Source organism: Anomalospiza imberbis, unplaced genomic scaffold, assembly GCF_031753505.1.
Source record: "Anomalospiza imberbis isolate Cuckoo-Finch-1a 21T00152 unplaced genomic scaffold, ASM3175350v1 scaffold_87, whole genome shotgun sequence".
NCBI lineage: Eukaryota > Metazoa > Chordata > Aves > Passeriformes > Viduidae > Anomalospiza > Anomalospiza imberbis.
The window spans coordinates 376597-396000 of NW_027100491.1; the positions used below are offsets into that span (position 1 = coordinate 376597).

The 19404-nt window shown below is 46.8% G+C and overlaps 2 protein-coding genes across 2 annotated transcripts in view; both read right to left on the bottom strand.

The window, feature by feature from the left end:
- Positions 1–7490, bottom strand: part of LOC137467914 (hydrocephalus-inducing protein homolog) — a 71016-nt gene extending 63526 nt beyond the window's left edge. Inside the window, exons 1-4 of the mRNA XM_068179332.1 lie at positions 7398–7490; positions 5293–5412; positions 3287–3421; positions 1158–1357 (exon numbers count right to left, since the gene is read on the bottom strand). Coding sequence (XP_068035433.1) covers positions 1158–1357; positions 3287–3421; positions 5293–5412; positions 7398–7475 — 533 coding nt within the window. The 5' untranslated portion in view covers positions 7476–7490. The remainder of the gene's footprint in view (positions 1–1157; positions 1358–3286; positions 3422–5292; positions 5413–7397) is intronic.
- A 9649-nt stretch (positions 7491–17139) lies between these two features.
- LOC137467910 (NEDD8-activating enzyme E1 regulatory subunit-like) lies at positions 17140–19376 on the bottom strand. Its single transcript, XM_068179328.1, has 4 exons — positions 19017–19376; positions 18494–18608; positions 18369–18418; positions 17140–17402 (listed from the first exon to the last, which is right to left on the bottom strand). The coding sequence occupies exons 1-4, from the start codon at positions 19099–19101 to the stop codon at positions 17293–17295; spliced, it is 360 nt and encodes a 119-aa protein (XP_068035429.1). The 5' UTR covers positions 19102–19376; the 3' UTR covers positions 17140–17292.
- Between the last annotated feature and the right edge of the window lie 28 nt (positions 19377–19404).

Here is a 19404-nt window from a genome sequence, read left to right on the forward strand (position 1 = left end):
CACAGATAGAAGAGCTGTGAAGGAGACATCCCTGACACTGTAATAACCAAATGAAAACCACTGGCAAGAGATGGGGCTGGCAGGCTAAATTTTGGCCTTTTATCTGTAAATTGTCAGCTGTTCCTTAAGACAGTTCTCATCCTATTAGATCTGCCCTTTCAGTGAATCACTGCTGTACCAACAGGCAGAAAAAGATAAGGTATGGAGGGGGTTTTAATAGGTTGCTTTCTTCTGCTTTTTAACTAGGTCCATTTGTATGTTTGTTTCCTTGTATGGCATCTAAAGACAGGTCCAATCCAGATCAGATCTCCCAATGGCACCTTGATCCCCCGACACTGGTCTTGCTTTGAGCACTGTGTCTGCTCAGATGATTTCCAGAGGTCCCCTCCAGCAAAAGTTATTCTAGATTTTTATCTTCTAAATCAGCCCAATTGCTTTTCACATATTCCCTAAATGTCTCCTATTTCCTATAGACCTGTGCATGTACCTATGGGCATGTGGTATATTGACAGGCATTAGAGGAGCTCGACCTTCATGAAAGTTCCCAGTGAAGAATTCAAGATCTTCTGGCAAACATTTAACACAAACCAAAATGAAAAAACAGCAGAAGCAGAGGAACTTCAGAGTATTTAAAAAGAAATCTCAATGAAAGGGGGTACAACCTTATTCAGAGATTTAAATCATCTGTTTGAAAGTTTAAACTGGCTTTCAAAGGTTTATCATGGAACAGAAGAGGTGACTGATGCCCTCAGCTGACAAGGGAAATCAGATCAGCTTTAAGTAACAGGAACTGCACCAGCTGCCTGCAGCACAGCTCAGGTTGGGCATCTGATGTGGGGACCACTGGAAAGCCACATGCCTGTGGCCTTCCAGAGAACGGCTCTATTTGGCTGACAGTGGTGAGTAAGCATTTCAGAAGCTGCTTGTGCTCAGGAGGGTGCAAGCCAGCTACTAACATGTTCCAGCACCCTCCAGGAAATCTGGGACAGAGAAAGCTCAAAGGCTGCATCCTGCTTAAAACATGAGAATCAACAGCAAACCCCACACATCCTGCCCATTTCCAGCCAGGGCTGCAGGGCAGCAGCTGCAATACTCTGGTTCCTTTGCTCCTCTTTCCCAGCCCTGTTATCACCCAAAGGTGTTTCGGGCTGCCTCACCTCTGGGTGCTCAGCTGGTAACGAGCTGCCCGGTTACCGACATTGCGAACCAGCAGAGTCTTCTGGGTGCTGTACTTGACTGGACACACCGGGAAGTCCAGCTGGTCAGGGAAGTCCAGGATAGCTCGAGCAGCAATGGCCCGAATTGGCACAACTATCCTTTCCTTTGCAATGATGCAGACGAGCTCATGGGAATAATCCTGCAGGAAAAGAAACTAGCTCAGCACAGGACATTTAGTGCCATCCCCATGGCAGAAGAAAAACTGTTTCCTATAACTCATCAATGGCATCCATTTACCTATTCCTCCCTAAAATGAACACTAAGTTCTACTAATATGTCACATTTTAAAGGCACCAGTGCACATCTGTGTGGCATTAAGCTCTTGTGTCACTTGGGTCATACAGAGAACTGCCCTAGGCCACCATAATTTTTACTCTAAATTTTAATGATGTTAAATAATTCCTAAGTCCCTTCTAAGGAACATGGAGCTAGGGAACACAGGACATTCCTCTTCAGGTTTCTATATTCCTGCTGTCTAAGAATAAGACAAAGTGTTAAACTGACTCTAAACAGCAAAAGGAAGATGAGAAAACAGCTGCACCCAAAGAGCTCCTGCACCTCTGGCCTGGTGTAGAAACATCAGTTGGCTCAGAACTCCCCTCTAACTTTGCCACTTTGCCTCTCCAACCAAGTCAGGAGAAGAACAGTGCTAAGAGGTAGCAGGATGCTGTCGGAAAGAGCCTCTGTTTCCCTGCAAAGCTTCCTCCCTTCCATGCCATGTCCTAAACCCTTCTGTATGAACAAGTCTCTGGATCACAGCACTGAGATCAGACTTGCCAGGGCCCCAGCACTGGTGCTCAAACCTCCCCACAAAAGCAGGTTTGGCACGGAATGGGTGCCAGTTGACAGAGCCACCACAGTGACAGGCATGAAGACAGAGCCACAGCAGCATCACTGCCACAGGCCCTGGGCTCACAGGTCTGCCTGCAGGTTGTATCTGCCCTACATGAGCTCTTCCAGGCAGGTGTCCAAGTCCCCTGCTGTAGCAGCCAGAGGCCCTGCAAGGCCTCTCTAGCGGTCACTTGCCTAAGATAAGAAATGCCTAGTCATGATGACTGGACCAAAGTAGCCCCTCTTCCGCATTCAAACCCTTGTTACCTCTCTGTAAGACCACAGGTCATATTTGCCTCGACCCTTACTATTGGACAATTTCCAAAACCCCTGTACCCTATATAAAGCCCCATTTCTGCCCAGTTCGGCAGAAGAGCTGCCACTGAAACCCTTCGCAGGAGCTGCCAATAAAGACACCACTGTGGAACCTCATACAGCCTTCTCCTCTCTCTCCCTACACGTCTGCTGAGGCACTTAGCAAGTAAAGAGCCAAAATCACTAAAGAGCTGAATTCACCAAAGAGCTGATCTCACTTAAGAGCTGAGCTGCTTGCTAAGATTGCCCGTGGCTGGGAGCTTGCCTGAGGGACCTGGACAGGTTGTGCTTATCAGCCCAGTACTATCCGGGACACCTACGGCAGCTGGGGTCAGATGGACCCCAGGAACCCCAGGCCATAAGACCCTGCAGCTCACAAACCTCCTGCTGATTTAAGGGCACCTAGAGCCCAGTGTGCCTGTGCCATCACATCACAGCACATCTTCTGCCCTGGCCCTGCAGCTGTATCATGGTCAGTTGTGCTCTGGGACAGCACAGCTGCAAGGCTGGAGAACACACAATGTGAAAAAGCATCATCTTTGCTCCAGCCCAGGGTGAGGCAGAGAAGCTGTTGCCAGTCAGGAAGAAGGAAAGCTCTCTGACCTCTTAATTCCTCTGGTATTTTCCATAATAATTAAGCTCCTTTCACTGTACCTAGAGATGGCTGAGTATCTTGTCAACACCCCTTTGTCATTTTCATACTGCTCCCTGTGCATCTTCCCTTGGGAATGCTCAGGAATGTGCAGGGAGGGCAAGCAGAGCCTGTCAGGCCTGGGTGCAGCGCACATGCCAAGGTGTGACTGGCGGCAGGCTGCCTGCCCACAGCCTGGAGCCAAGCTCACAGCATGGAATGGGCTGTACCCAGGGAGCAGGGAACAGTGGCTTTGGAGATATTTCTGTGTTTGGGCTCCTCCAGTCTCACCTTGTTCTCATCAGGGGTGAAGCGGATGCGCACAGGGACAGACGTTTCTGGTGGCACGACACGGTACGCATTGTTGGAGCACGCGAGCTGGAAATAAGGTGAGCTCTCCATGGAGACCTTCACCACCTGAGGAATCTGCAGGAAAGACATGAAATGATGATTTTGCCACTTGTGGAAACAGGACGAGAGGAGACCTGTCTGTGACCTGGTGACATCCCTCCTTGACCCCTTTCCAAAGCACTTTCAGCTGTGGAGGCACAGGCACATAATTCACAAGGGTGAACTTGAATCCCTTCTGTCTGGGTCCAGCATTGGGGCAGTAGGGCAGTGCCTGGTGGGAAGGAAGGGCCAAGCAGGTCAGCATCAGCAGGATGGAGACAGAGCACCTGAACCAAGTCATCTGCATATTCAACAAGGCCAAAAAACCTGCTGGCTTCTGCCAGCACACAGCCATTCCAGAGGGGGAATGTGCTACCTGAAAGCAAACCAGCACATTATCCTGGGGGAAGGAAGAAAATCGCTTCTAGCAGACCAGGTTTGGGTAGGGCAGTTCTGGGGATACGGACAGGCAGACAGACCAGCAAGAGAGGAGACCAAACACTGTGGCCTTACTGGGAATAAAAGCAAACAAAGGAACACAGCAAGACAATCCCTAAAACAGGGAGATGACAAAGAGAATTTAAATGGGCAGTAAAGCAGCAAGGAAGAATCATAAAACCATGAGAGCAATCAGCTTGCCAAAAGTGACAGAAACACAGACAGGCTGTGCCTATCGACTACGGGCTTTGAAGGCACTTTCTGCATGGATAAACATGACCAGCACTGACTCACAGCGTGGTTCCAGTATTAAAAGCCAATCTTGGCTCTCCAGCAGTTCTTGCTGCCTGTGCAGGCAAGCTGGGCTGCTGGGCATTCCTGCCTGCAGCCAGCAGGCCAGGTTCTGCCCTCTGGGATACACAGACACAGCAAACACGCATTTTCTAGCACACAGATATCAACCCCTGAGCACCAAAATGCTCTCCAGAAGTCTAAACCAGATGCTTTTGACTGGTTCTGCCCTCTGGGATACACAGACACAGCAAACATGCGTTTTCCAGCACACAGATATCAACCCCTGAGCACCAAAATGCTCTCCAAAAGTCAAAACCACATTATTTTGATTCCCTCCTGTCTCTTCCCACCAGCCCACTCTTGGCACAAGTCTCATTTGAGAAAATGTTTCCCTGACTGAAATTCAATTGGTCTCAGTTTTCCTCTTTACAGTGGAACACAACTGCTGACATTTTTCAACTTTTTCCCTCTCAACTCTCTTGGCAAACGGCAAAACAATCCCAATTTCTTCAAGTGAACATGAAAACCTCCAGGAGCACATGGCTTTGGATGTGCTGTGGTTCTCCAAAGGAAAAGCAGAGCACCATGTTGCTTTTGGAAAACCTGAGCAGAGCTGGATGAAGTTTAGCAGGAGCCTGAAGTGGCACCTAAAGGCCTCCTGATGCTTCTGCTACATCGGCCCGATTCCAGAGCTGTTTCGGAACACATTTCCTGCAGTGCCAAAGCCATTAATAATAAGGGATTACAGCATAAAGTGGAGAAGGCTCAGCCCCTGAGCTTTGACTGTGAGCTGCACAAAGGGAGACAAACAGGCTGAGAGAAGCAGAGATTCCTACCAATTTTAGGAGCCAAGATTACCCAAGGAGACACAGGATGCGGTACAGACTCAAGGCAAAGCATGAGAGCAGGTAAGAACTGTACAGTTCTCAACATTCCTATCAATCCAGAGCTTTCGAGAGAAGGAAACTCCTTTGAGATAGATACCATCAACGCATGGCCAAAATCAGGGGACAATTCCCAGCACCAGAAGATTTCCAGCATCTTGCAGAACAAAGGTGCTGAGACATTTTCTTCTGCATGTGCTGCAGCAGATAACTTGCTTTGCTGTACACTATGGGAATCACACCACTCTCCTCTTCCAGCACAGTGTTAAAGCTTCACGTCCCAGCACTTACCTTGTCCTTATTAATGAGAGACAGCACCATTTCAGAGACCTCATGGACGACGAAGTTCTGAAATACCACCTCTGGTGAGGAAATCTGAAACAAGTTCTGCTTCAGGGGAGCTGATGGCAGCTGGAGAGGAAAGAGAGAGCAGGGAGAGGTTCAGCTGCTGGGAGGAAGGTTCATGAAGGTCAATTTTACACTGATCCCCAGTGAAGTACAGACTCTGGGTGAGCACATCTGCCAGCCCACACTGGGCAAACAGTAGCTCACCTACCTCTGCTCTGAGCTGACCAAGAGCTGCTGGGCCACACAGAGTAGGTTCAAGGCAAGCTGCTCTTTTGGCATGTATTTCTCCAGGTTTCCTTCTCCAGAATGCCAGGCAGAAATTACCTTAAGCACAGCCCTGTGCCCATGTGGTCACAGAGCTCTGGGGCACTCATGAAGTAAGAAAAACCCATGGATTTACAAGAGACTCCATGGGAAGCAATTCTGGGATGTCCTTTACTCTGAGACAGGGAAACCCAAGGCCCACACAACTACAAATATCTTTTTTGCTCTAGAACTTGGACATCAGAAGAAGAGAACAGTACTAGAGGAGGTGTGAGAGATGAGGTGATATTTTCCTAAAGCCAAAAGGTTATCAAGCAAAAGAATGGAATTTGCTGATTCTATGTGTTGTTTGTAGATTGGATTTGTTCAGGTTGGTTTGCTGGGTGTCGCAGTGAGGAGGATGGGGTTGAAGACCTCACCAAAAGGAAGTAGGATGAGAGGGGAGGGGACAGAAAAGTTGGTGGTCAGTAGAGAATGGAGGCTCCTGAGTACCCATCCAATGGGAAAGGGGACAGGGACTGCCCCAGCTGGGTTTAGAGGGGATAAAAAAGATTGCCATTTTCTCCGAGGGTGTGTTTGCTTGTCTCCAGGGGGAGGGACACACGCCCAGCTCAGCTGAATCATTACTAATAAACAGTTTTCTTTTACTTCAATGATTTTGTCCCCTTTACTTGTACTTAAAAGATAGTGCATTTCAAACAGAGGGAAAGGCAAGAATAAAAAGACAAATGAGGTGAATGCTGAATGAGGATAAGGTTCAGCGGTTTTCTCAGCAACTTGGGTAAAAGTAGAGTTGGTGTGTCCTTTTTCCATGTGCTTTAAATGGGTGCTTTCTGGTAATTATTGCTATCTTATTTAATACCATTATAGATGCACATCTAGAATGACACAACAATGGCAAATGTTTCTGGAGCAGAGGCATTGCTTTGAGAAAACTCTCCCCTGCTTTGTCTGCCTTCTTCCACCACACTGCTGTCACTCCAGAGACACAAGCAGTTCTCCTGTGTGTCTTCACGGGAGGCAGAGTCTGCTGATGGGAGTGGCTGCAGCACCCTGTCCCTTAGCTGTGCCCTTCTCTGAGGTGTTCCCAATGCACCTCTCCAGGCCAATCCTTAACCAGCGTGTTACATGTCTCTTGCTGCCAATTTCCTGCTCAACAGCCCACCTCAGTCACCTAACCATTTGGACTGTGCTTTATACTGAGCCAGACCTGCCAGAAAAGCAGCTTTAAACACACCTCTATGTAGGCACTGATCCAGATAAAGCACATCCATTCCCCTCTGCCCAGAGCGAGTCCCCTGTACATCTGGCAGCCTGCAAAATCTAACACCCCGTCAGGGTCCAACACATTGTTCCAACCCAGAGCATAAATGCAATTTGTTTTGTAAAATCTGAAGCAATTACTGCAGGTCCTTGGCCTTCAAAGGCCAACGCTGCCACTCTGGAGGGAATCCTGTGACCCCAAGCATTTCATGGTGACCACACCAAAGCAAGAGGTGGCTATTTCAGTAGGAGAATGGCAAATGGCAATTTTGTGCCTTTGTGTCCCCAGCCTTCCTCCCATGAGCAATGGCAGCTACACTCTAGCACACCCCAGCAGCTTCAGCAGAGGTTATTTGTGTTGGTTAGCGCAGACCAGGACTCCCAGTCCACCACTCCCAGCAGTTTGCAATGACAACAGGACCTGGAGACGGAGGTATTTTGCTGAAGGCAAGCCTGTCACAAGCACACACCCTCCTCAAACTTCACATTAAACAGAAAGGAAAAGAGCAGGAAAAGGCTACCTTTCGATGAGGCCCACTCATGTCTAGAAATGCGCCAATTCTGGGCAGAACACTCCCCCCAGTGCTGGCCTTCGTCATGCTGACAAACTTCTCCCTCAGGAACTTCGAGGGAAGCAGCTGAAAGGCAAAAATACACCAGCTAGAGCCTCAGAGATACCCTTGTTCAGAAAGGCTTTTCTTGAACAAGTGGCACTGGTGAATAATTTGTGCTCACAGCCACTAGGACAGTCCTGGAAGTTTCCTGCTGAAATACTTAGCATCAGTAAATTAATAATACAAAGTGGAATACACATATTCCAATCACATGGCTCTGTCCCATTAGCTTCTTCATGACCTGAAGTGACATGTGTGGGGATTTCTGCTCTTTGGGCATTTGTTTCCTCTTTAGTTTCATTGGATTGAAGCAGTGACCTTTCCAGAGAGTGGGGAGGAGCTCTCAGAACTCCCCTAACTCCATCCCTGCACAACACTCAGAACTCACAGCAAGGAGGTAACACTGCTGGATGAGTCCAAGAGAAGCAAGAAAGGAACACTGTACCAAGAGTGAGGTGCACAGGAAGGTGTCCAAATTTTAGTTCTCTCTGTTAATTAGTATTTGTTTTCTCTGTCTGAGCTCACAGGCCCCTCTACAGAAGAAAACAGAGGGTCTCCTTGACAGAGCCTCAGCAGTGGGGCATCTTCAGTCAAGTGAGCTCCAGACACCAAGGGACCTTTGTGGCCCTGACTCCAGTGCTGTCTGCAGGGCTGGATCTGTGCCCACACAGGAGATGAGAGAGAACAGCTGGCTTGGAAGCTCTTCCAGCTGGGACCAGCCGTGTCTCTCAAGGCTTTGGGCAGAGTTTGAGCTTTCCCCCCCTTCTCCCCACCCATGCCCAGGTGCCCAAGGGCAGGTTGGTCAGAGCTGCACAGGTGAGTGCCCAGCCTGACAGGAGGAATTGCTGTGGCAAAGGGAAAGGGACAGAACACACGCTCAGGGCTTCAGCTGCGCATTGGTTTAACATGGCTCCAGTGGCACAGCCAGGCAGGATGCTGGACTGTCCCTGAAACATCACACATTGTTCCCTACGGCACCAGGACAGCCCCCACCAACAGGAGCAGGGCACAAAGAGGTGGGGAGGGGGTCTGCAGCTTCACAGGCTGCTGACAACAGGGGCAGGGAGAGGAGGGACACGAGGGGAGTTTCCAGGCTTAACACAGCCCCAGTGGGTACTCACAGTAAAAGATTTCAGCATTTCCCGGGACAAAAGACGAGGTGACGGTGTCTTTCTTGGCAATCCAGAAGCCATTTTCAAGGCAGGAGGTGACGGTGTCTTTCTTGGCAATCCAGAAGCCATTTTCAAGGCAGGATGTCACAGATGAGTGACAATGCCTCAACAAAACTGGAAGGAGCATCAATGGAACTCTGAAAATCCAGAACCCAAGTCATGGCAGATTCAAGGGATATACTGGTGCTAAAAATTTTATCTGATTTGAAAGTAGCTGAGTGCTTGTTTGGCGTAAGTACCTAGTATTGTTAGGCCTCTAGTTGGACTATATTTGAACTATATAGCTATGTTGTGCAATTCAAAGATGCATCATACTGAAACCTGGAGCTAAAAAGCTGAATATTAATAATAGTTAGAACAGACAAAGCTGTAGCTTAAATATTACTTAAAAATAGCTCGAGTGGACCTCCTCTTCTTTAGGCTAAACAACCCCTGCTCTCTCAGCTGCTCCTCACAGGACTTGTGAGAGACTGGAATGTTATGGCTAATGGCTTAAATATCATTATGAAGGACTTTTTGCCCATTGTGACAAAACTGCATAAAGAAGCTGCAACCACTGAAGCCCACCCCTCCCTGAAAACACCTCCTGACTGGAACTTGGGACTGTGAGTTAAGCCACCTAAGGGGACTTGAGACAAGATAAAGGTGACACTATTGTCCTCTTATCACGGGTCTAGGGAGAAGCGAACAAGGCTAAGGGAGAAAAATGCATCCACAATAAAGCCAAAACCAGCAGCTGTCCTGAAAATCAGCTCTGTCTGCCTGCAGGCTGGGGAAGTCATAGCCACAGACTCGTCTGCTGAGGCCAGGTTTGCACACAAACCTCCCATCAACAGAGGGGAAGGAGGAAATTTTGGGAGTGCGGTGTAACCTCTGGTAAGAGGCAGTGGACACCCATCCTCCCTCACACAAACTGGCTCAGCTCTCAAACCCCCACCCCCAGAAGGCCACATCCAGGGCACATTCCCATGAGGGGCAGCTGAGGGGCTGTCATAACCCATCAAAGACCTCCAAAGTGCCCCCAGACCCATCCCTGAGGCCTTGCACCAGATGGCTGCATGGCATGCCACGTAACACAACAGACCTGAAAATCCACAACCCAGTTCAAGGCAGACTCCAAGGATATACTGGCGCTCAAGATTTTACATTATTTGAAATTAGCAAGAGACAAAGTCCAACTTGCCCCACCCCAGGGAGGTACCTGGGCAGTCTCACCTTGCCCAAATCTGCATTGATCCATTGGGGTCTTAAGTCCTGCGAGACCTCACCACAGAGAAGACCAGAAGAGGATTTCATGGTTTCCAGTGGGATCCACGCAAAGGTGATACTTTCTACTTAATGTGTCACTCTCTTTCTCTCCCTCTCCCAACTGCCTTCTCTATTTCTCTCTCTTTCTTCCTCACATTTACTGTTACATAAAATCTAGACTATTGACTTTGGCATATGGTCTCGTTTGCACCTTAATTCAGGGGCATCTCCCTAATCATTTTAATAACCAAATCATAACAGCCCACTGAAACTTGAACAGAACTCATTCACTTTTAAGCAGTTTAAGTAATCGCTATAGGAAAAGAAATGCATAAAGTAGTAGACTTAGGAAATTTTGCATTTCTTCAGTGAAAAAAAACCACAATCAGTAAACCATATATGGTTCATCCACTCAGCTGTATATGCCACTGAACTGCTGTAGCAGACGACTGGCATTATCACATCCTGTATTTCCCTTTGGAATTCTCTTTCAGAGCACAGATGTGACAAAACCAAAAGTACAACTTTAGTCAATCTTTACCTTCAAACGAAATTCAGGACACCCTCGCAGACACCAATGGTCTGCGAGTTCAGGACTCTCTCGCGGAGAACCAATCTCTGCGAACAATTCACTTGGCGAACCGCCGAGTGCAGCCGCCTGCACGAGCCCAGGCTGAGAACAACCAGCCAGGAGAGCGCTCTGCGGCAACTGAGGTCGCGTCGTTGCCACAGACGCTGCGGGCCCGTTCGCGGTTACCCGGCAACCGCGGCACCCGATTGTCGGGGGCGGTGACGCTGGGCGGGCCTCGGTCCCCGCTCGTTCCAGCCTTGGTGCCCCCTCGGCCGCTGGGCGGAATCCGCTCCGGGGCCCGGAACGTCACGGGCCAGACCCTCGCCCTCAGCTCCGGGCTGCTCCTTCTCAACGGGAAAAACCCAGGGTCTCAACAGTTTGTGTTCAGCGCATAGTAGAAGTGGGAATCAGCCAGCTGCAGGTCCTGGGCGCTAACATTTAGCTTCTCGTTCTTCTTAGGGACACACAGGGAGCAGAAGTGATTTCCTGGTGTAATGGTTTATCACCGAATCAGCAGCCAGGAATTAGTGCTCCAGAAGAGGGACGTTATCACATCCTGTATTTCTCTTTGGCATTCTCTTTCAGAATGCAGATGTGCTAAAAGGAAAAAACAAACCTACAATATTTATTGTGAAAAATGCACATTTTGTGATTGGCTTTTCGCAAATATTAAATTGAATACTATATGTATTATGTTATATTGATTAGAAGTGCTGTATTAACATTTTAATAGTATGGTAAATGTAGTTTTGTAGTTAAAATAGAGCCTATGTATGTGGGGGTTTTTTTTTACTAGCTCAAGCAAGAGATGAGATAATGAAGAAACTCTTCACACGGAGATGACAATGATGGGGGCCCATAAAGAATTAGTGCCTCCTTATCAGAAAAGACAAACATTCTTCCACCTTTTCTCCGTCTTTATGGAACCACCAGGATTAAGGGGAAGAAGTTGACAAAAACCTGAAAAGTTCTTAATTTGCAAGGAATTTATGCATCATGTATGAGATGTATGAATATGGAACAGGCTATTGCTTTTAAAGGTTATTCCTTTGTTCACAAGGTATGCTTATTGGGCTTAAGTGCCCGAGAGCATCCGGACGTCCGTAATTCTTTGCTTTTTATTGTCTTGTAATTGTCCAAACTCTAAATTTTCATTACTCTAATTGTATTACTATTTTAATAACCATTTTATTATTATTAAACTTTTAAAATTTTAAAAACCAAGTGATTGGCTTTTATAACATTTATCAACCTCTATCTTCAAATGAAATGCAAGACTTTCAGTTGTATTCCCAGCATTGTAATAAAAACACACTAGAATCATAATTGTTGCAAGTTTCCTACTTGCAGTAAACTCAAGATTTCAGTATTCTTTCCAAGTTTATCTGTAATATATAAGTTTATATATTCTAAAGAACTTAGGTTTGTTAAATTACTGCATACGCCTTCATGTTGCTGAGCAATAGCACAGTTTGTGTCTTCAGCAGAACTGGTTTGTCTTAGTAAAAAGACTTAGAAGTGAAAAACTTTCCGAGTTAACCAGAATTAAGAAAGTATTTTGAAAACAAAGGAGGGAAAAAAGACCAACCCTATTAGTTTATGATGTTTCTAAGTCTACTACTCTGTGCAGCCTAAGGAAGCTGTAATGGAATAAGGGAAAAGAGATCTTACAGCCATGTTATCCGTAAGTGTTATGGAAAACCTTCACAGAGAGTCCCTGCATGGCCGCTTTAAAGATCTGGTGACAGAAAAGCAACACAGGATTGAACTAAAACAGACAAATATCCAATTAAAGTCAAATTACAAGTTATTTTATTTTCAGATGGGGCCGCAGATTGTATCCTGCTCGCTATCCTGGGGGTTCAGAATGTCCTGCAGCATGGCTGAGCCATGAGACTTGTGGAGCAGAATTATGAAAAGGTGAAGCACAAACATTTCTTATGCACCTATATGGCATTACCAAGTCAATTTACATCTCTGAAGCATTCATTAGAGTCAAGAGCATATCCAACCACAAATTTACCTGGAATTTCAAAGCCTGTGTCTGTAAGAAAACACAGTTCTTTTTATACTTCAGTGGTGTAAGTAGCTTGTAAGAGCACAGGTGGTATTCAACACATACTTGAGCTAAGAGTAATAGGCATCATCGCTTTCAGGGTGCTTCCTTAAGAATCTGAGCTGTAAACTGATGACAGAGGTTAAAATCCAAACCATTCCCATGAGTCAGTAATATAATTAAGGTGTTAAGAGAATGATTCTTATTAACAAAATAATTGTTTAAAACCTAGTTATGAGTTAGTCCTGGGAGAGGAGAAAAGGAGTGAGATTCTACTTGAGTGAAAGTAGATGACCTGTGATTCAGTAGGACTTTGCAGTTTGGATACAAGGCAAGTTTAATAACATGGAGTCAAAACAAATGCCCTCTAGGGTCAAAGCAAAGCAAAACACAGTTAAGGTTTGATCCTGTTTCTGCTATCTAAATAGTTAAATTTGTATATCAAATAGCTAAACCTGCACTCAGGCCAACCAGGGGAAAAAAAGAAGGTGGTCATGAGGTCTCAGGATAGCATAGCTGGTCATTAGCTTTTTATGTAGTTTCTCCCCATTTCTCTTGGCCTTCATGAAACTTAGGTGCCAGCTGTCAGATGTGCTGCCTGTTCAGATTAGCAGTGCTTATAATATATGCAGTATAAATGACATCATTTTTTCTAAAATGCACTTTTTCCAGTTTTCTGCTTTTACTCTGTCATCTCACACACACACAGTTTAATGTATTCTTGTATGGCAAAGTTTTCCTTTGGAAATACAGTATTTTATAATAACCCTGCATTTCTAACTAACAGGTTATCATCTTTTGAAAGTGGACGTTCTGCAGAAATCAGGTAATTCCATGTTACCACTGAGGGGCACTGTCAGTAAAGAATATCCCCTGCTCTGTGTCACTGATCCAATTTTCCTAACGAGAGTGGCCAACTTTGCCATCAGCCAACAACTGGCACTAAGACCAAGTAATGTTACTTAGGGCATGAGCACTATAAAACACTCAGCCTCCTGCTGCTCAAGGAGCCACCAAACCATCAGCATTGCTCTGGCAGTACTGATCAAACCAAAGGCTATGAGCAGAGACATATTCCTTACAGTGAGAACTCATTTAAATTCACCAAAGATATTGTCACATTACATGAACCATGTAACCCACAAAACCCCACAGCATTGATTCTTCACAAACCCAACGTGGCAGCCCCTGAGAGCAGAGCAGCAGAGTGACATTCCGCTTTGGAGGCAGAAAGATGCTCCCTCAAACATGCCCCAAGTCCCAAACACAGAAGGCTGATGCAAGCATCACAGCAACCTATTACAAGTTCTCAAAAAATTACTTCGCTCCAGGTAGAAACTTTAAATCAGTGCTGAGTCCAGCTTAATAATGGATTCGTTTTCCTTCTCAAAGTGGAGCAAAGGCTCGAAGCAGAGTCATTGGCATCTTAATGAAGACAGCCAGCCCTGCTTTCTCTTTGGAGTTACTGATCGCCCCCATTCCTTTGCTGCTTCCGTTAGAGAGGGAGAATTGAGAGAGTTCATCTCCCTGCAGCCTTTCAGAAGTGAGGACAGACATGCATTTCATTTTCCTGCAAATCCAACCCTGCCACAACAAGGAAAAGCTTGCGAGCCTTCCTCACCTCTTTTTGTCCTACTGCCACCACCCCGCCAGCTTAAGAAAAAACAAAAACCACCCAAACAAAAGGAAGGCCGTAAACATGAGTTCACTCTGGAGCTAATTGCATTTCAGGAGAGTTTAATTTAATACATGTTTATACAATTATACAATATAGGAAGCACAAAGGGTTTAAAACTGTATGTATACAAGGACACATCCTGACCTTACCTGATCTTTTTCACTTTTGCAACCTACACAAAATAGTATTTATAAGCCAGCCTACATTAATTAGCTGCAAATACCTCACCTCGGCTGTTGCATCACAGGGCAAGGTGGAAAGATAAGAAACTAGATTTACTTCAACAAACGTCGGGCGAATGTTGCATACAAAACTCTTCTCCATCAGTTATGGAAAATAACCCAGTAACATCGCTTCAAACCTCAGAAACCACTCCTGGAGAAGTGCAGATCTGTCCATGTGTGTGCTCAGCAGCGCTAGAGCACATGGCTGGCACGGTCAGACCAGCCAGCCTCGGCGGGACTTATCCTTCGAAACCCAGGGACCAAAGCCCAGAGGGGAGAAGTGCGGGTTGTTAGTGTCCTGTGGAAACCAAACGCCACAGCAGCAGCTGAGGCCGTGAGGACGCTGCGCTGTGGAACAGGACTTGGGAGTGTCCTGGCCTATTTCAGCTCCCTCGCACCCTCCTCCCTCAGATGAGCCGTGTGTGATTTACAGCTCATTATCAGAGCTCCACTCTGAAGTCTTAGCAACCACTCCAGATCAGCCCAAATATAAAAGGGAAAGAACATACGAAAAATTTAAAATAAAAAGGGGGTGGGGGAAGGTAACAGTCTAAAGATGAAACAGCAGCTGCATTCTGTGGGAGGGCTGGGCAGTCCCGAGGGGGGAAATGGGGCACAGCTCACGGGTACCTGAGATCCGGCGGCGCGGGTGGCTCCGGGCAGACCCCAAGGCGAGGCGGGTGCCCCCTGCCGAGCGCTGCCTGGCTGAGGGCTGGGATCTGCGGGCTGAGGGGTTGGATCGCCGGGCTGAGGGATAGGATCGCCGGGCTGAGGGATAGGATCGCCGGGCTGAGGGATGGGATCTGCGGGCTGAGGGGTGGGATCTGCGGGCTGAGGGGTGGGATCGCCGGGCTGAGGGATAGGATCGCCGGGCTGAGGGCTGGGATCTGCGGGCTGAGGGGTGGGATCTGCGGGCTGAGGGGTGGGATCTGCGGGCTGAGGGGTGGGATCGCCGGGCTGAGGGATAGGATCGCCGGGTTAAGCGCTGGGATCTGCGGGCTAAGGGGTGGGATCGCCGGGCTGAGGGGCTGGATCGCCGGGCTGAGGGATAGGATCGCCGGGTTAAGCGCTGGGATCTGCGGGCTAAGGGGTGGGATCGCCAGGCTGAGGGGCAGCGGAGGCTCCGCCGGGCTGAGGGGTGGGATCGCCGGGCTGAGGGGCTCGATCGCCGGGCTCCGAGATGGGATCTCGCGGAGCTGAGGGCAGCGCCCGGCCCGGCCCCTCAGGAGACGCCGCGGCCGCAGCCGCAGCCGCAGCCGCAGCCGCAGCCGCAGCCGCAGCCGCAGCGTCGCCCGAGCGCCTGAGGACTCGGGACAGCTCCGAGCCTCCCCGTCAGCCAGGCGGGGAGCACTTGGAAGTGTGGAACTGTCAGGGGTGATAGAGATCCTTAAGACCATCCAGTTCAACGTCAGCCCAGTACTGCCGCTGCAAACCCTAAACCACTAAACCATTTCCCAGTGTCAGATCCAGAGGCCTCTTTAACACCTCTAGGGATGGCAACTCCAGCACCTCCCTGGGCAACCTATTCCCAGGCCTGAACACCGGAACAGTGAAATTTTTTTTTTTTTCTAAATCTGACCTGAATTTCCTCTCAACGTGAGGCCACTTCCTCTGGTTCTCACTGCAGGCCCAGCAGCAGAGAGCGGCCCCACCTCACTGCACGCTCCTGTCAGGGAGTGTGAGGTCCCTCCCTCTTCTCCAGACTGAATAAACCCAGCGCCCTCAGCTCCTCCTCATGGGGCATGTTTTCTAGACCCTTCGTGAGCCTTGTTGCCCTTCTCTGGACACACTCAGCCCCTCAGTGTCCTTTTTCACGAGGGGCCCAGAGCTGGGCACAGCACTCGAGGTGTGGCCTCAGCAGTGCCCAGCACAGAGGGGCAGGCACTGCCCTGGTCCTGCTGCCCACACTGCTGCTGACACAGGCCAGGTGCCATTGGCCCCTTGCCCCCTTGGGCACACTTTGGCTCACACTGAGGCGGCTGGTGACCTGCAGGATGTGCCACTTGGCCTTGTGGAACCTCACCTCCTTGTCCTTGGCCCAGTGATGGAGTCTGTCCAAGTCTCACTGCAGAGCCTTCCCCTCCTCCAGCAGATCCACACTCCCACCCAACTGGGCATCTGCAAATTTACTGAGGGTGCTCTCAATCCCCACCTCCAGATCATCAATAAAGATGTTAACCAGGACCAGCCCCAAAACTGAGCCCTGGAGAACACCTTTCAATGCAGCTCAATTTGCCTACTCTGCAGCTGGAGGCTGCAATGCCCCCACAACAGAAAGAGCTGCCATCCTTTGGCATTGGCCACACACACAGGTGCAGGAAGAAAGCCTTTTACTAGGTGAATATGGCTGACAGAACTGAGCTTTCAGGCACACACTCCCTTTCCCTAATGACCCTGAACTCATTAAAAGATATTTCACCTTCCAGCTCTTTGCACCACTGGATCCTCAGACCGTCAGAGCTCCACCAGCCTCTCTCATCCTTTTGTGCCTTCTCCCCACTCAAGCTGATGAGCAGCTTTTATAAGAAAAAATGCAGTTCTACTGCCAACAAGGTGAGCCAATTTGCAAATGCAACCTGCCAAAAACAGCTACTGCCTTTTTATTTCAGAGGTGAGTCAAAAAATTCTAGATTTTAAAAAATTGGCATGATATAGTATGATTTTATTTGTCCTCAGGAAACAACAACAAACAGAAGATAATTATAAATAAAGAAACTTTAATTGGCAGGTAATACAGAATAGAACAGTCCAGTCAGTGGCAGAACACCACAGTATTTACAGACCTGTAAATACTGTGAACACTGTAAATACAGCAGCAGCAGTGCCTGGAGGCATCAAATCCAAGAGCTTATCCTACAGCTGGAAAGTTGCTGAAGTCTGTGACATTCCACTGTAAATAAAGGTGTTATTAAAAATTACAAACTGCCCTGTAATGACTTTGATAACTTCCTGTGCAGCAGCTCCTGCAAAAGGGAAGAAAAAACAGAAGGCAGTTAGCAGGTCATATTTAAACAACAGTAAAATAATGCTACTTATCTAGAAGTCCCTACACTGGAGTTATTTCAGAAGTGCCTAATAAATCTCCTAGGAGGCAAAAATGCCCTTCAGTACTTCCCACTATAAAAGAAGATCAGAAAGCTGCTACTTCAGAAGTTAGTTTTGCATACACTTTCTCTCCATGTACAGACACACAGAGTAAAAATGGGTGAGCACACAGACCCATGCAAGTTGCGACCTCTCTCATCTGAGAAGCTGAATTAAAAAAAAAAAGTAAAACTTAACTGCAAAATAAACAGAAGGGTCACTTCAGTGTGATCCCTGAGTTTTTCTGTAGTAAGAAACATTCTGTAACTTCTTCAGAAATTACCTTTATGTGTACCACATTTTGCTTTATCAGAAAAAAATTCTTAAATATGCAGAATATATAATACATAATTATCTTCAGCACTGCATGAAGCCAAATAAAAAAGGTAAGTTAATTGATATATCAATTTTGGGCATCCATTAAAATATACTAGCAGGTTGAATGAAGGTAAGAATCCAAGGCTATTTATATTTCATAGATCTTTAACATAAGTGTACTATGTTAAAAGAAGATATGTACTGCACTAATTTTAAAATTATATCACTTTCCTTTAAAAACAAATTAAGCCTCTTTCCATAATTTCATTTCTTAACACATTTTTAAGCTTGAAGAGTTAATGTATTGCAATTGTTCTGAAGTTTATTTACCCTTGCTGCACTCACTTACTCTATATGTACCTTAAGAGGTCACATCTGGAGAATGAAGGGGAGGATTGTGCCCTACTGCCATCTGTGACTGCAGCCTGTGACTGCAGCCTTTGCTCTGAGAGTCCAGAGTAATTAGGGCAGCAGAGTTGTGGCTCAGCAGGCTGCTGTTTGTGTAGCCCTGGGAGTGCCACTCTTACCTCCCATGAAGGCAGCAACAGCGTGAGGCTCAGCAGCTCCGTAGCGACAACTGCACAGGAAAGGAACAGTCACAAACTGCCTGGCAGTTTTACCAACAAAGCCACACTTCAACAACAACACTTACAACTCATGCACATAGTCATCTTTCACCACTACAGGCAACCCATGTTCTTGGAGGAAACCAGTAAGGCATGATTTTAGCTTTCCAATATCATCTTCCACCTGGTAGTTGTAGACACCTGGAAAATAAATCAACTGTTTCATCACACAACTGTACCATCACAGTCAAAGCTAATGGGTTTAAATGGCAGCCTAGGTATTTTGTTTTCCTAAAGTTTCTAAGGCAATTACTGTGTTATTAGTACTAGACTAATAATAATTTAACATTCTGTTGATACTTCTCATGATGGACAAATTACTGCATAGCTGAACTGATTCATAGTCCACACAACCCATTAATGATACCAATTCAGATAAATTCCTTAAGTTCCCCAAGAAAAAAAACCTCTAATTTTCACATTCCTAAAGCTGTATTACTATGGAAACAAAACCAGAACGAATGTTTTTGCAGTTTATAACTTGAACTACGGTAACTATTGGACCTTTATATTAATTTTGATGATGTGAAGTAACTGGTATTAACATACCTGGGTATCTGCCATGCTGCTTGTAAAACCTATTGACAGCCCTCAGCATCAAGTACAGCACCATTTCACTGTCTGGGTTATCCATATGGGAAACTGAAAACAGCAAGAGAACTGGTTAGCTGGTGCAGATGGAATGGAAAAAGCAAGGTTTTGAATTCCCTGAAAACAAATGGTAAAATCTGGTGTAGAAAGAAACCTTAATGAATACAACCTGTGACAGAATCTTAATCAAACAGCTGTCAGATACACAATTTTGCCTCCAAAGTTTACGACAAAACCATATCTTATGTATTTAATATGAACTATACAGTGAAGAAACTCACATTTCAATTCTGGCAGCTGTTTTAATTTAAATGGGTATTTCTTAGTTATAATTTTTGTATTTTAA

Bases quoted from the DNA above. Each gene is read 5' to 3' on its own strand.
- LOC137467910 (XM_068179328.1), bottom strand. From the start codon at position 19,101: ATGGATAACCCAGACAGTGAAATGGTGCTGTACTTGATGCTGAGGGCT. The intron at 18,419-18,493 runs GTAAGTGTTGTT...TTTCCTGTGCAG, and splicing joins GATGACTATGTGCATGAGTT to TTGTCGCTACGGAGCTGCTG. The intron at 17,403-18,368 runs GTAAGAGTGGCA...TCCCTTTTGCAG, and splicing joins TGTTGCTGCCTTCATGGGAG to GAGCTGCTGCACAGGAAGTT.